Genomic DNA, 14,815 nt, shown 5'->3' on the forward strand with positions numbered 1-14,815 from the left:
GCGGCCGCGCGCCTGCCCGCCGCTGACGGCAAGCAGCCGGGCGGCGCGCATGCGGCCTGGGCCCTGGCCGCCGACGCCACGGGAGCGGCGGCGGCTGCTGCGGCGGCGGCGGCGCAGGATGGTCTGGGCAGTGCCGGGGCCGATGATCTGGCAGAGACGCCGCTGGGAGCGGTGCTGCTGGGAGAGGAGGACGGCCCCGCTGCCTGGGAGCAGCTGCGGCCGGCGCTGGTGCGGCAGGAGGCGGAGGGAGGCTGCCTGTACATCGCCGCGCTGCAGCGCTGCGTGCGGGGCGCCGCCACCAGCAACAGCACGGGGCCGGCGGTGGCCGCAGAGTGCGAGGCCAGGCTGGCCGACTTCTGCCTGTGGGTGGTGCACGGCGCGGCGCAGCGCGTCGGCCCCGCCGGCGCCGAGGGGGCGGGGAGCGCGGCGGAGGAAGCGGCGGCGGCCGTGGCGGCCGCGCTGGCGGCGGCGGCGGCGGCCAGCCCAGGCAGCGCCGGCGGCATGATGGGCACGCCTCCGGGCGGCGGCGCGCCCAACCCTGCAGACCAGAGCTGGGACGATGCGGTCAGGTGCAGCAAGCCGGGGGCTTGGTTCTCGTGTGGATGGTGTGGAGCAGGGGAGGGGCGCTGCCGCATATCGGGCATGCAATGAGAGCAGGCTTCTTGTTATTTGGAGGCAGGGCCTGGCGCTGCTGCAATGGCCCCCCACTCGTGCTCCCTGTGCACACCCCTCTCCTGCCCGCTCCTTGCCTGCAGGGCTCCCCTGGTGGACGCCGCCCTACACGCCTATGCAGGGCTCAGCCCGCCGGTGTGGAGCCGACAGCAGGCGGCCGCCTTCCCGCACCTCGCCCGCCTCGTCTGCTCCCCCAGCCGCCCCGTGCGCAAGGCGCTCAAGGCGCTGCTGCAGCAGCACGTGCCCAGTGTGCTGGCCGCCACCTCCTAGACTGGGAGAGGCGCCTCTGGCGGCAGGGCCGGGGCTGGGCCCAGCAGGGGCTGGTGGATGGCTGCAGGGACTGCAGGCACGCCTACGTTTTCAGGAAATGTAACGAATACAAGTGAAGTGTAGTGGGGCTAGCGCCCACCAAGGCGGGCAAAGCAGGACCCAGGCGGCGGAACCCACGCGGCGGCAAGTGGCGGCCATCTTCCCACGCCGGCTGTAGCTTCTGTGGTGGCGTATTGACTGGGTTGGGTTGATTAAACCTGAGGGGCTGTGGGTTAGCAGTGCAAGTGGGACGTTCCGAGGGGCATCGGCGGTTGGGGCAATGCTGACGTGGATGCCGCTGGCGCCAAACCCTACCAAATGAATCCAGCGTTATTCATCCTGGCACGTCATTCCGACTGTGCAGGGGGCTCGGCTCCGAGGCGGCGCGCGAAGCCGCTGCCGCCGTGGCCGCCGCCCTGCGCTCAGGCGCATGCGGCGCCGCCAAGGCGGTGGGCGCCATCCAGCTGGCATCGGCCGTCCACGTGCTGGCGCACCACGGCACCGAGGGCGAAGGCACGCCGCCCGCAGCTTGCCTGCAATCGCTGCTGCGCCGCTCTCCTTGCTGTGTGCTGGCGTGACCCAACGTTTCCAACCTCCCTCGGTCGGTTGTGCCCCCGCTGCTGCCGAGACAAGACAAGACAAGACGCTGACACGTGCCGCAGGCCCGTCCCTGCGCCCCTCCCTGCCCGCCTGCAGCCCCGCGGGCGCCGCCGGAGCTGCAGCAGCTGCTGGTGGCGGCAGCCGCCGAGGTGGAAGACTATGAAGATTGGGAGCTGGCGGGGGCTGCCTTCCAGGCGGCCTGGCCCCTGTGCCTGCCGCTCGTAGAGCAGCTGGCTGCAGCGCAGCCCGCTGACTGCTGGGGCGTCGTGGACCGCGCCAGCCAGCTGCCCGCCGCGCCGCTGCTGGCGGCCTGCCTGGGGGTGGCCGCCCGCGCCTGCAGCCCCGACTTTGTGCGCTGCCAGCCCGACTCCGACCGGCACCCGGCCTGCCGCTGCGCCGCGCTGGTGCCCGCGCTGCTGGCGGGCGTGGGCGGCGGCGGGGCGGGGCCCGCGGAGCGGCGGCGGCGCGAGCGCCTGCTGTGCCACCTGGCGGACGCGCTGCAAGGCCTACGCCCCACCCGCAGCAGCCCCGACCGCAGCCCAGGTGTGGGCGGCTGGCTGGTGGAGGGCCGGCAGGCTTGTCAGCCCCCGCGGACCGCCTCCCCTGCCGCCATACAGATACACCACACATGCTTGTCGCTGCTACGTCGGCTGCCCTGCGGCTGCCCTGCGCCGCCACGCGCCTCGCCTCGTCTCGGCCTCACCTGCATCAGCAGCCCCGCCCTGGACCATGCTCGCCCCGCTGCCGCCGCTGCTGCCTGGCTGGCTGGCCGCCGGCGCTCGACCCTGAGCACCGGGGGCCCTTGCCTGCAGGCCATCCATAGATACGCGGATGAGCCGGCTGGAGCAGACAGCTTGAGCTACCTGCGCGCCTTGGGATGCATCCTGCGGGGCCTGCAAAAGCAGCTGCTCGCCGTCCTGCGCTACGGCGACATGCACCGCGGCAGGCTGCCCGAGGCCGTGAGCGTCGCGCCTGCCGGCAACCCCCCCTGCTTGCCACCTGCTCGCCACCTGCCGCCGGCTGTCGACAACCCAGCCCCTGGCTACGCCAGCCCGCTTGAACCTGCCGCGCCCCCTGCCGGCTTGCTGCTGGCTGCCCGCCCTGCAGGCGTGTGTTGAGCTGGGGGAGTCGTGGATGCGGCTGGTGCCCAAGCTGCACTCGCTGGCTAAGGGTCCCCTGGGTGAGCGGCACCGTGAGCAGCACCCCCCATGAGCAGCGCGTTTGACCCGAGCCTCCCCCTCCTGCACTGGCAAAGAAGACCAGACCTCCTGGCCTGACAAACAACTCTGGCATGATCAGGGTCGGCCGACCGCTGCATGGCGCTTTTGCCAGGCGCTGGCAAGGCCCACTGCTGCGTACAAGGTTGTTGCATCGCAACAGTACTCGGCTGCCCGCTGCTGCAGAGGGCAGCACCAAGGTGCCAGAGCGGGAGGAGGCTGTGTCGCCCATCCTGGGCTGCCTGGTGTTGCTGGCAGCCCTGGACACGAGCGGCCTGTCGCCCATGCTGCTGAGCTGCGCCGTGCAACACCTGATGCGCCGGGGCGGCCAGCAAGGTGAGTGGGACCCTCGATTCCCACTGCTGCCGACTGTGGCATAGCTGGCTGGCCCTGGGCCTGCATGCCCAGCCCTGCGTGCCTCCTCGGCATGCAATCGGTGCTGAGCCGCTGAGCCGCCGTGCCACACGAGCGCCCTCGCCCTCGCGCCCGCTGCCACATGCGGTGCAGCGCCGGAGGCTGAGCACCACAGGCGCGCCAGCAGCCTGGTGGCGTCCTGCGCCAAGTCGGCACTGGCCAGGCTTTTTGCCATCGAAGACCCCGCGCTCCCAGCCGAGACCCGCACAGGCATGCGAGCCATCGTGCTCAGGCAAGCCCTCTGGGATGCGGGGATGCGCCCCTGCGACTGCCGCCCCACCGCCCAGACATGCCAGCGCTGGAGAGATGCGGGTGTACAGGCAGCAGGCGCCGCCGCCGCCGCCACCGTCGCCTCGGTTTCGGCGGAAAGGCCGTGGCGCGTCGCCTGCCAGCACCTTGCCCCCAGAGCTGCCTGCCTGCCTGCCTGCCTGCCTGCCTGTGCTCCCTGCGCAGGATGAGCGACAATGCGCTCAACTACGCGCTCACCCCCCGCATCCTGAGCTGCCGGGCGGGCCACGTGCCGGACGACGGCGACATCGAGCAGCTGCTCAGGCGGGGCCTCGACTGCCGACGCAGCGGGGCCTCTGCTTGGCTGCCTTGCTGCATTGGCTGGCACCCGGTCCCCCCCTCTTTGCCATCCCTCCCATAGCAGGGTCCGCCGCACAGGCCACAACCCACCGACCAGCTCGCCCGCGCGCCCACGTGCTTGCGTCCGCCGCAGGGTGTACGGCGGGTGCATCTTCACCCTGGTGCCTGCGGTGGAGCGGGTGTATGCCGCATGCAGGCGGGAGGCGCCCCACGAGTACCGCAGCTCCTCCAGCCTCTGGCACATCATCCACCACTGCGAGCTGGCCAGGCTGGAGGCGCGCCGCTGCCACCTGCCGCCCGCCGCCTGCACCTGTCGCCGCTCCCGTGCGCCGCGACTCGCTGTACTGCGTGGTGCTGCGGTGCCGCGCCGTCAGCGGTGCTGCGCGGTGCTGCGCTGTGGGCTGCGCTGCGCTGAGCTGGCCTGTGCTGACCTGGCCCGTGCTGTGCGTGCTGTGCTCCCGCCTCCGCTGCTTTCTCTGCAGGACCTGCTCGTGCGTGCGGACGGCGGCCGCCTGTTCCGATACTGGCAAGAAGACCAGCTGGTGGGCCGAGGCTGGGGCGCTCTCTGCCTGGCTAGCGCCTGCTGCCTCTGCCGGGATGCCTGCCCACCCGCCCACGCGTGCCGGCCGCTCAAGGTGGCCAGCCACGGCGCCCGTAAGCGCCCGCGCGGCGGCCGCGCATCCATCCATTGTGCGATGCCCACGCAGTCTGCGCCCGATGCTCACCACTGGATGTCTAATGCATACATCCCCAAGTCCACTTGGATGCTCACATACCAGAGCCCGGGCATGTCGGTGGCGCTGCTCAAGGAGGGAGGTGGGCTGAGCGGCGGCCGAGGCAGGGAGGCAGGGGGGCAGGCAGGGAGGGAGGGAGAGCGACGGGATGGGACAGCTGTTGAAAGAGGAGGGGGTGGCATGTGCTGGGGGCGAGTGAGTGAGGGCTGGGCAGACCTGGACCTCTGGGCAGCTGCCGCCGCAAAAGGTGCCGGGCATCGTTGCGCTTTGGCTGTGGTTTGAGTCCACAGCTTTCCTGGTGGCTCGGTGCACTGGATTGTTTCGCGCAGCCTGCTCGCCTGCTGCCCGGCCTGCCTGCAGGGATGCGGCTGCTGTTTGAGCGGGTGAAGCGTGACGCACCGCGGCTGGCGGTGGACGGCAGCACCGGGCTGGGCGACACCTTCCCATGCCCCTGCGGCTGCGGCCAGGTCCAGTACAAGGTTGGGCGGCACCCGCTTGCTGCCCCAGCAGCGGCGGCAGCTGCGGCACCCTCTGCTCTTTTGCAGGAGCCGGATAGGCCGGTTTGTTACTGGCCCAGCCTGACCCGCGGCTGCGTGCAGGAACACCCGTTGGGCTGCTCTTGGGAGGTGGTGTATTGCGTCATCGACCTGATGGAGGGTTTGGGCGTCAAGGGTGAGCCTCCGACAAGATAGGCTTCATAAGCAATTTTTTTCTTTCTTTCTTTTCTTTTTGCCAGGCTGCCCTCGCATGCGCCCTCCGCCCCTCATGCAGACCGCAATGGCAGGCCCTTCAAGCGGCGCAGGGAGGCGCTGATGCGCCGCCAAAACATGTCCAGCCTAGCCCAAAGCATGGCGGCATGGTCCAAGCCGGCGTTCTGGCAGGCGAGCCTGGCCACGCACGCAGCCGCCCGCCACTCTCGCCAGTCCGGCGCGATGGCGGCTCAGCGAGCTTTAGCCTGACCTAATTCTCAGCTGGGTGGCATGCAGGATGTGATGGACAGCCTGGTAACGCCGCTGGAGCAGATGGCAGCGGCGCGCTGGAATGGGCAGCAGGCGGGGTGGCGCCCCCAGGGCGAGGTATCCCTGCGGCCGCCCTGGCTGGAGCGCCACGTCGCCTGCGGCTCCACCCCGCCCTCCCGCTGCTTGCAACACCCACGCAGGGCCTGGACGCTGACGGCCAGCCGCTGCCAGGCGCCCCGCACCTCAACCTGCTGTACCGCGACTTTGCGGTGTCGGCGCTGACCTGCTGCAACCCGGCCTGCGCCAACCTGGCGAGCGGCTCCGAGGGGGCGCTGAGTCGCAGCAAGTGCGCCAGGTGCAGGAGGGCCAGCTACTGCGGCAGGGGCTGCCAGCTGGAGGACTGGCCCAGGCTCAAGGCGGCGTGCCGCCACATGGACCTCCTGTAGGCTCCAACAACTGTTGTCCATTCGCGGGTGCAGCCCAGCAAGCGGCAGAGCAAAGCCTGAACGGGCGGCGGCAGCTTTGCAACACATTCTGCAAACTAACTGCTTCGTGCAGGATTCATCTCATGCATTCATGCGCTTTCTGTAATGAAGGCCTTCCCTGTGCCTGTCTTGCATCGCGCAAGCCGCGCACACCGCCCGCCTGCAGCGTGCGCAGCGCAGTGCAGCGCAGCGGGCTGGCAGAGTGAACACTCTTCCACATTTCGAGCACTGCGCTCCACTTCACGGCGTAAGCAAGGTCCGTCGAGCGTTGAGCCGCTGCCCCGTGACCGTGTTCAGCGATTTGCCTCGATCGCTCCTCCAAACCTTGTCGAACCCTACACCCCGCTGAACGAGCAGGTGCGCGCTGGCGAGGGCCCCGGTGCACAGAGCTACAGAATGCGAGGCTCTGACGGCGCTGGCGGGGCCTGCCCTCGTGCGCCGCGCACCACGCCAACTCCAGGGCACCTCCCTACAAAGCTGCAGGCCACTGCCATGGCAGAAGAGGGCAGAACGGTGCTCACAGGCCCGCACGCTGCGGCAATCGCCTCTGATCCAGGCAGCTCTGAGGATGCGGTGCGGACGCTGCTGGCGGCTGCCCCTGATGCCACAGCGGCAGCATCAACCACAGTAACGGTTCACGGGGAGGGCGGCCTCACGCTGCTGCACCTTGCCGCGGCCATGGGGAATGAGGCGGCTGCACGGCTGCTGCTGGAAGCCGCGCCATCCACCGCATCAGCATTGACGGCTGATGGCTCGACGCCGCTCCTCGCAGCCGCAGCGTGCGGCCACAGCGGGATCGTTAGTCTGCTGTTGGCAGCAGCGCCAGCCACGGCTCGAGCAGCCAACCTCCATGGCCAGCTGCCGATCCACTTGGCTGTGGCTGAAGGGCACTCCGAGTCGGTCCGCATGCTGCTGGCGGCTGCTCCCGACACAGCGCTCATCAAGCTCATCAGGAGCAGGGCTGCACCCCACTGCATCTAGCTGCTGGATCTGGCCTCGAGGTGGTGATTCAGGAGCTGTTGGCAGTGGCCCCCTCTGCAGCTGGCATAGCAGATGTCCATGGCAGGCTCCCGCTGCACGCGGCAGCATTGAGTGAGAATGAGGCTGTCGTGCGCCAGCTGTTGGCCGCTGCGCCAGCCACAGCAGCAGCAGTGGACAAAAAAGGACGCCCCCCGCTGCACTATGCGGCGGCCAGCGGGCACTGCGCCACGGTGAGGCTGATGCTGGAGGCAGCGCCGCATACGGCCAGCTTTGTCGATGTCGATGGCCTCACGCCGGTCTGGGCGGCAGCGGCGGAGAACCACCCCCAGGCACTGAGGCTCCTGCTGGACGCAGCCCCGGCCACAGCCACCACCCACACTCCCGATGGGGCAACGTTGGTCCACTCGGCAGTCCGACATGCAGCCGCAGAGGTTGTTCAGCAGATTCTGGAGGCTGTGCCCGCTGCTGCCACCGCCGCCGACCAGCATGGCTGCCTCCCGATCCACCATGCAGCCCAGGCTGAAGGGGACCACGCTGACGTTGTGCAGCTGCTGCTGGCTGCTGCATCAGACACGGCAACGGCAGTTGATCGGGACGGGTACACCCCGCTGCACTTTGCGGCATCACAGGGCAACAGCGCAGTTGTGCAGAACCTGCTGGCAGCCGCCCCAGGTACGGCCACAGCTGTCGACAGCAGAGGGGCGACGCCGCTGTTGCTGGCGGCATTCAAGGGACACGCCACAGTCGTCCGGCAGCTGCTGGCGGCTGCGCCAGAGACGGCAGAGGCGGAGGCTGAGGACGGGATCACTCCTCTGGCACTGGCTGCAAGGCAAGGCCACCTGGAGGTGGCTGAGCTGATCCTGGAGGCTGCGCCGAGCGCTTGGGCCACCGGCAAACTTGTCCCGCTGAAGGCCGCTTTGCCGCGAGGGCACCTGGAGATCGCGCGGCGCATCATTGCGACAGAGCACCAGGAGGCGTTGGCGGGAAAGTGCGATGGCAAGGATGCTCTGGAGCTGCTGGGCTCGCTGCCTCCACACCCTGCAGCCGACGTGCTGCCGCTGTGGCACGACGTGGTCAGCGGGCCGCCTCTGCTGCCAGAGGATTGGGAGCTGGTGCCGGCGCCCTGCCCCGGCCTGGGCCGCGCCCTGCCCGCCGTGCTGGCCGGCAGCGAGGAGGAGGCGGGGCTGCTGGTGGCGCGCCTGCCCCTGCAGCAGCGCCTGCGCCTGAGGGCCCTGGCGCTTGGCATGGCGCACGCTAGCCGCCACACGCTGCCTGCCGCTGTCAACGCTAAGATCCTGGCTCTGGCGGCAGCTGTCATGGCGGCTGACGCCCTGCCAGCGGCGGCACCCAAATGAGGGGCAAGGCCCCACCACCACATTTTCCCAGGACAATTTGTGTATAGCATGTGCGGTGCATGTACAGGCACATTCTTCCTCTGCATTAGCGTTCTTCCAGGATCTCGGGCAACATGAACAGATGGAGAAGTTGCAAGCAAGTCAGGCACAGGACGACTGTGTGTGGTTGGTGCCGTACAGTGCTGCATCGGACTACAGCGGAACTGGAGTTGCGTGCGGTGTAGGAGGAACAGGCCACTGCCTAACCCGCTACTTGCGCAGGAGACGCCTGCCGCCGTCAGTGCATGATGGAGCTGGGGCTCTGCCCGGGCGCCGCCACGCAAGTGATTGGGTGGGGCAGGCGGCACATGGGGCGCCAGCGCCGCCTGTCGCCGCCCTCCGCCCCCAGCAGGTGCCCGGTGTCTGTGCCCACCAGCGCCTGGCCGCCGGCAAAGTAGGGCACCGGGGTGCAGCTGCCCCTGGCCTGCAGGCGTGCGCAAGCGGCATGCAGCGAAGCCAGTGCTGTGAACACAGCTTAGCTCTTCCTCTAGCGCGCCGCACGCTGCTGCAAAGGTGCTCGCCAGCCAGCCAGCAGCCAGGTGCAGACTCAGCCTTGCTGGCCCCGCCCACTCTCACATCTCCAGCTGCAGCCGCACCCTGGGGCCCACCTCTGCACACTCCGGGCTGCCGAACACCGCCTCTGTGATGTCCTCCCAGCTGTCGCCGCCGTCTGTGCTGCGGTACAGGTGCACGCCGACGGCGGGCGGCCGGTCGCCCGCCGCCACCAGCACCTCGCCCTGCGGGCAGGAGGCAGGCAGGCAGGCAGGCAGGCAGGCAGGCAGGCAGGCAGGCAGTGACAGAGGGGGCTCAGCCTGGGGCAGCGGCAAGGCAGACCAGCATGGCCAGCAGGCGCTCTGAAAGCGCTGCCACAGCTCAGCCCAGCCAGCCAGCCCGGCTCTGGCCAAGACGCCGCGCCGCAACTGCACCACCAGCCCACCGTCCCATCACACACCCTGCACTCTTTATTGAAAGCCAGGCCGACGGTGTATCGCCCCGCCCACGTGCCGGGCGCCTGCTGCTGCCAGCTGGCGCCGGCGTCGCGCGTGACGTACAGGCCGCGCCCTGCACGCACGGCGCGGCCAATGCACGCTTGCCTGTCGGCAGGCCGCGGGCAGCAGGACGCGCAGCGCGCGCGCGCGCCCATGCACCACCACGCCAGCCGGGCACGACAATACTCTGGCGCTGCGTTGAGCATGCCCATGCGGCTCGTGTGCGACGCCCCCCAGCCCGCCAGCTGTCGCCAGCTGCCGCCAGCCCCAGCCCCACCTCACCTGTGACGGTCAGCCAGCGGGACGGGTCGTGCGGGTCGATGCGGCAGCTGTGCACATCCGTGAACAGCCCCTTGCTGCGCTCCTCCCACGGCCCGCCGCCGCCCGCGTCGCGGCTGACCAGCACGCCGCCCACCTCGATCCCCGCTACCAGCTGCACCTGGCCCGCGCCCGGGTCGGCGCCGCCGGAACCGGCGGCGACAGGCAGGGGCTCGATGCTGAGCACGTGCGGCTGGTGCGGCGGCGCCGGAAACTTCCACTGCGCGCGGCTGGGCGCAGCCGCAAAGCCGTCCGTGCCCTCAGAAAAGGTGCGGCCGCCGTCCAGGCTGCAAAACACGTCGGCTGGTTCGGTGCCCACTGCCAGGCCTAGGCCGCCGTCGGGCTGGTCCCAGGCGCAGCAGCTGCGGGCGTCGCCCTTCCACACGCGCTCTGCCGCGGCAGGCGCGGCCTCGTCGCCGCCGTCGGCGCGGCGCAGCAGGTGCAGGCCGCTGTCCTGCGGCCCCGGCTGCTCGTGGCTCCTGCACAGGCGGGGTGAGTGCACCAATCTCGGCATGCCTCTGAATATGTTGCCAGGCTGGCCTGATCCACCATTGCTGCAACGTCACTCACGTGTACATGGTGTGGACGGGGCCCAGCACGGGTACTGCTGCTGCCGCCGCGCCGCTGGCGCTGGCCGACAGGTGCGTGATCACTTGGCCCTGCAGCGCGACGAGCCTCGCGGAGCCATCATGGGCAATCTTGTACACCCCACCGGTGGTCCCCAGCAGCAATGACTGCAGCATGTCGGCGCTCGTCTGTCTCCGCCCAGGAGCAGGGCCTCCCTGTTTCGGACGATGCAGGTCGCGGACGCAGTGGACGAAGCAAGAATGTATGGAGGAGCTGATCGGCCCGGGAGCCTCTGCAGGAAGTCCGGTCCAGCCTGGCGTGACGTCAGCCCGCCGCCACATTACATCATCACATAAACCTGCTACCCTGGGCGGCACTGGGGCAGGACTTAATACATGTGCACATGTCAGTGCAGATCATGCATGCGTTGGCGACAGAACCGTGGAGGCCGTCAGGTCAGAAGGGGCCAGCAAAACTGCCGCCATATGAAAAGCTCAGAAGGCACGGTTGCAAAAGGGGGAGAAAGAATGTCGCAGCGGATTGACAACAAAATTGGTTAATAATTTATTTCAATGTCGAGAAGGTCGAGCAAGGATCAAGATGGCAGCTGGGCAGGCGGCATCGGGTGGTGGGCCGCGCCATTCACACTGGTAGCAATGGGCGAGCCGCCCTGTGGCGAAGCCGGCAGCGAGCCCGCCACCGCTGCTAACGCGGCTGCCTTGAGCGCATTGGTGCTGGGCGAAGCCGAGGCGCTGATAGCATCGCTGATCCGCTTCTTCAGCGTCCCCCTCATGCTGCTGCTGCTGTCCCTGCAAGCGGGGCAGAAGGATGGCGCACCCAACGAGGCAGGCGCAGTCGGTGGCAGCATGCAGCGATGGGATGGGCGGCATGATGCCGCTGGAGGGAGCAGGCCTGGTGCCACAAACGGAGCGGCAGATGCTGGGTGGCACAAGCAGCGCACCGCTTGGTGATGGCATCCTGTATGCGCGCTGTGGTGCGGGTCAGCTGCTGCTCCCGCCCTGCCTCTGCCGGCCGAGTCATCCAGGGGTGCTCCATGACCTGCAAGCGGGGGATGTGGCAGGCCTGGTGGGGTGGTGCACGCACTACCAGTGGTAGAAACAGCACCCCTCCCAGCGGTTAAAGTATCTTCACGGTATATCACAAGCCGCATGCGTGGCAGCCCCGCCATTCCCCCATATCCCCCCCACCTGCTGGCAGGTCAGCCTGCTGGCTGGGTCCACCACCAGCAGCTTGCTGACCAGGTCCTTGGCCTCGCCGGAGATCTGCAGCCCACAGGGGAGGGCAGGGGTGGCAGCCGGCAGGGCAGGGCAGCAGTTGGATGCTGCCCAGGGGAGCAATGCCTGCCAACCCCGGGCAAGGCGGGCCTGGGCCCACGCTCCACATGCATGCACAGGCCCAAAGCGCCAGGCAGCCTGCTGCCCTCCCTCCCCCCTCACCTCCTCCCACACAGGGTCGTCCAGGCTGTACTTGCCGGCCATGATGGAGCGCAGCAGGCGCGGCTCGCTCTTGTCGTGGAAGGGCGGCACCCCCGCCAGCAGCATGTACAGGATGACGCCTGCAGGCGGGGCAGGGTAGGCAGGCGGGGAGCACGAAGCACAGGCAGGATCAGCTGCCGGCGCTGAGGTGCCTGCAGCTGGGCATGCATGCGGATGGCCGCCAAGCGTGACCAAGCGGTCCATGCCACTGTGCCCGCGTGCCTGCGGGCGAGCCGCAGGCGGGGGCCCCAGCCGGCGTCCAGCAAAGCAAACACACGAGGGTGCCCGCCCGTCTCCCACCCTGCGCTGCCACTCGCCTGCCGACCACAGGTCACAAGACTCATTGTAGCGGTGGTCCACGCTGCTGGGCTGCGGGTCTCCCGAGGGCTTCATGATCCCCAGGATGACCTCCGGCGCGATGTAGCCTGCACACAGGAAGGAGGTGGGCACCGGGTGGGCCCCGCAGCAGCGCAGCAGGGCGGGAGGGCCAGGCATGCGGGCGCGCGAGCGGCGGGCGCGCAGGCAGCCGCCTGGCCGCCGGGCATCACCTGGCGTGCCGCACACGGTCTTCATACCATCCAGGCCGCCGTGCAGCTTCTTGGCAAACCTGCGAGGGGGCGCAGGTTCCACACACGCCCGCGTGAAGGCGAGCCCAGGGCACCAGGCTGGTCTGCGGGCGACCCACGGCAGCAGTGGCGCGCGGCGCTGTGCCCTGCTGCCCCTCCAGCACCCCCAGCACCCCAGCAGCAGCAGCAGCCGCACCCAAAGTCTGCCAGCTTGATGCTGCGGATGTCGCCGGGCTCCACCAGGAGCAGGTTATCCAGCTTGAGGTCACGGTGCACCACCCCCCTGCAGCCAGCCATGGTGGTACCTTGCCCGGTACCCCAAGTGACGCCAGCCAGCCATGATGGTACCTTGCCCGCAGCGAGTGCATCCACCCGACAGTGCCGGCAATGCCCACAAACATCCCCAGGCTGGTGCGACGGAAGCCCCGCCAGGGGGCGTGCAGCCAGGCAGGCATGCAGGCTGCCGAGCGGGGGGGCCTCCAGGGCTCACTTGGAGTGCAGGTACTGGAGCGCCTCCATAAGCTGGCGGAAGATGGTGCGCGCATCGGCCTCGCTGTAGTGACCCTGCAGGCGAGGCGCACGGGGAGGCGGCGCGGCCGCCCTCAGTCAGCCTGGGCCCCTGGCGCTGCACTCCCCAGGCCGGGGGTGCCTGGCTGCCGCGGCGGGCTGCAAGCATCAGGAGCCTGTGTGCCCGGCTGGCGCTGGCGCAGGACAGCTCTGCCAGCGGCGCGGCGCGGGACTCGGTCGCCGACCGCAACCGCAGCCCACCTCTGCCCAGCACACCTCGCACCCCGCACAACAGCGCAGCACAGCACATACACACAACACGCAGCAGCCGCGCACCCCCTCCACACACACACACACACACACACACACCACCACCACCACCCACCTGCTCCAGCACCGCGTCCAGCAGCTCCCCGCCGCGCAGCAGCTCCATGATGAGGTGCACCCTGTTCTGCTGCACAAAGTACTCGCGCAGCTCTATGACGCGCGGGTGGTCCAAGTCTAGCAGGGCATCGATCTCCTGCAGGGGCAGGGGCAGGGGCAGGTACTCGCGTCGTTGCATCGTGCGTGTAGGGGCGGGGGCGAGGGGCGAGAGGGGGAGGGAGGAGAGCCTGCCAGCCTCCAGCAGCCCTCCGGCCCCCGCATGCGCTGCCGCTCCTCCCGCCCCGCACCTACCTTCATGATGGCGGCTCGATCGGAGAGATTCTCGTTCACCGCCTTGCCGGGGCGCGGCAGCGGGATGATCTTGCAGGCAAAGGCCTGGCCCGTGGCGCGGTGCGTGGCCAGGCGCACGCGCGAGAAGCCTGCGGGCGGCGGCGGCGGCGGCTCAGCGGCGGCGCGGCTGGGACCAGCAGGCTGGCGCGTGCCAGCGGGTGGCGGCCGAACAGATGTCGGGCAAGCGATGCGTCAAGCAGGCCCTCACCTCCCTCCCCTATCTGGGCACCCAGCTCGTATTCCTGCTCCAGCGACGCATCTGTGCGCAGCTTCTTGCCATCCCTGCGGCACGCAGGCGGCGGCACGCCAGCGGCCCCATCTTGGGCATCCACGGGAACAAGCATCAGAGGTTTCTGAGGCGGGGCTGGGCAGGGCAGTGTGCAGGCAGGCAGCGGAGATGCCCCGGCGCGAGCTGGTGCGACGAGTGAAAGGTGCGCTGAGCAACCGCTGCAGCCGGCTCACTCGGGGTAGGGCACTGCGTAGACGTTGGGGGCCTTGCTCGGGCCTGCAGGGCTTGACGCACAGCCGCCCATGGCCTACCCGGCAGGCTCCAGAGCGGACGTCGGGCTGGCCTGCAGGCGCAGGGCGGGCGAGGGCGGTGGTGGGCGGCGGCGGCGGCGGTGGCGGGGCCCAGGAACGTCAGGCGCCGCATGCTCCAATTCCCTCGGCCGGCATGTGCTCTGACACCGAGCTGGCAGCGTCCCACACACCCTTGGCTTGCCTAAGCTCGCAGGAGGTGCCGCCGTGCAGTGTGCACAGCCAGGATGTCGTCCCGAAAGTGTTTGTGAGTGATCGGCGACGGCAAAAAACAAGCGTGTGGCTCCCAATTTGCCAGAGACAGCGGGACCCTTTTTCTCGAGCACAGCACACAGCACTACACATTCAAGGGGCGAAACGTGCAGCATGTGCAGAATGTGGCATGCGTAAAAACTGAAAAGGCCAGAGGGCGGTGTGCCGGTTGCGGGGCAAGAAGAGCGCATGGGGCGGCATGGGTGGCTGCTTTTCCGGCTCTGCGGCTCTCTGCGACATGAGTGACTACCCAGAGTGAGCAGGATGGGCGCTGGGTGCCCCTGCCGGCGCAGCTCGGCCGCCATGTCGGCGGGACGGTGCGCCTCACGCCTGCCCTGGCTTCGTCACCCGCCCCCGCCGCCGCGCTCCTTCGTCTTTGCAGGGCCGGCAGGAAGCTGCGCACGGATGCTACTGTCGAGGAGGTGTATGCGCTGGGTGCCCTGCTGGGGCAGGGAGGTGGGTGGCCCTACGCCGCCAAGCTGTCGTGCCCGTTTGGCTGCCAGCTGCGGGGCAGGA

At 69.3% G+C, this 14,815-nt stretch overlaps 4 protein-coding genes across 4 annotated transcripts in view; 3 read left to right on the forward strand and 1 right to left on the reverse strand.

The window, feature by feature from the left end:
• Nucleotides 1-5,526: 5,526 nt before the first annotated feature.
• On the forward strand, nucleotides 5,527-5,939 carry CHLNCDRAFT_136848 (hypothetical protein; the record flags this gene model as incomplete). Its single annotated transcript, XM_005845548.1, has 2 exons — nucleotides 5,527-5,610; nucleotides 5,694-5,939. The coding sequence occupies 2 exons, from the start codon at nucleotides 5,527-5,529 to the stop codon at nucleotides 5,937-5,939; spliced, it is 330 nt and encodes a 109-aa protein (XP_005845610.1).
• A 531-nt stretch (nucleotides 5,940-6,470) lies between these two features.
• On the forward strand, nucleotides 6,471-6,959 carry CHLNCDRAFT_136849 (hypothetical protein; the record flags this gene model as incomplete). The annotated part of the gene is made up of 1 exon (XM_005845549.1): nucleotides 6,471-6,959. One exon carries the CDS (start codon nucleotides 6,471-6,473, stop codon nucleotides 6,957-6,959), a length of 489 nt encoding a protein of 162 aa, XP_005845611.1.
• A 3,595-nt stretch (nucleotides 6,960-10,554) lies between these two features.
• CHLNCDRAFT_32147 (hypothetical protein) lies at nucleotides 10,555-14,241 on the reverse strand. Its single transcript, XM_005845648.1, has 13 exons — nucleotides 14,221-14,241; nucleotides 13,973-14,082; nucleotides 13,719-13,792; nucleotides 13,472-13,599; nucleotides 13,182-13,316; nucleotides 12,780-12,853; nucleotides 12,486-12,572; nucleotides 12,272-12,330; nucleotides 12,041-12,148; nucleotides 11,685-11,803; nucleotides 11,436-11,510; nucleotides 11,189-11,286; nucleotides 10,555-11,036 (listed from the first exon to the last, which is right to left on the reverse strand). The coding sequence occupies exons 2-13, from the start codon at nucleotides 14,041-14,043 to the stop codon at nucleotides 10,823-10,825; spliced, it is 1,242 nt and encodes a 413-aa protein (XP_005845710.1). The 5' UTR covers nucleotides 14,044-14,082; nucleotides 14,221-14,241; the 3' UTR covers nucleotides 10,555-10,822.
• A 296-nt stretch (nucleotides 14,242-14,537) lies between these two features.
• The window catches only part of CHLNCDRAFT_136852 (hypothetical protein), a gene marked incomplete at both ends in the record, with an annotated part of 2,861 nt that continues 2,583 nt past the window's right edge, over nucleotides 14,538-14,815 (forward strand). The window contains 2 exons of the mRNA XM_005845550.1: nucleotides 14,538-14,554; nucleotides 14,682-14,789. Coding sequence (XP_005845612.1) covers nucleotides 14,538-14,554; nucleotides 14,682-14,789 — 125 coding nt within the window. The remainder of the gene's footprint in view (nucleotides 14,555-14,681; nucleotides 14,790-14,815) is intronic.

Source organism: Chlorella variabilis (assembly GCF_000147415.1).
Source record: "Chlorella variabilis unplaced genomic scaffold CHLNCscaffold_17, whole genome shotgun sequence".
NCBI classification, from domain to species: Eukaryota; Viridiplantae; Chlorophyta; class Trebouxiophyceae; order Chlorellales; family Chlorellaceae; genus Chlorella; species Chlorella variabilis.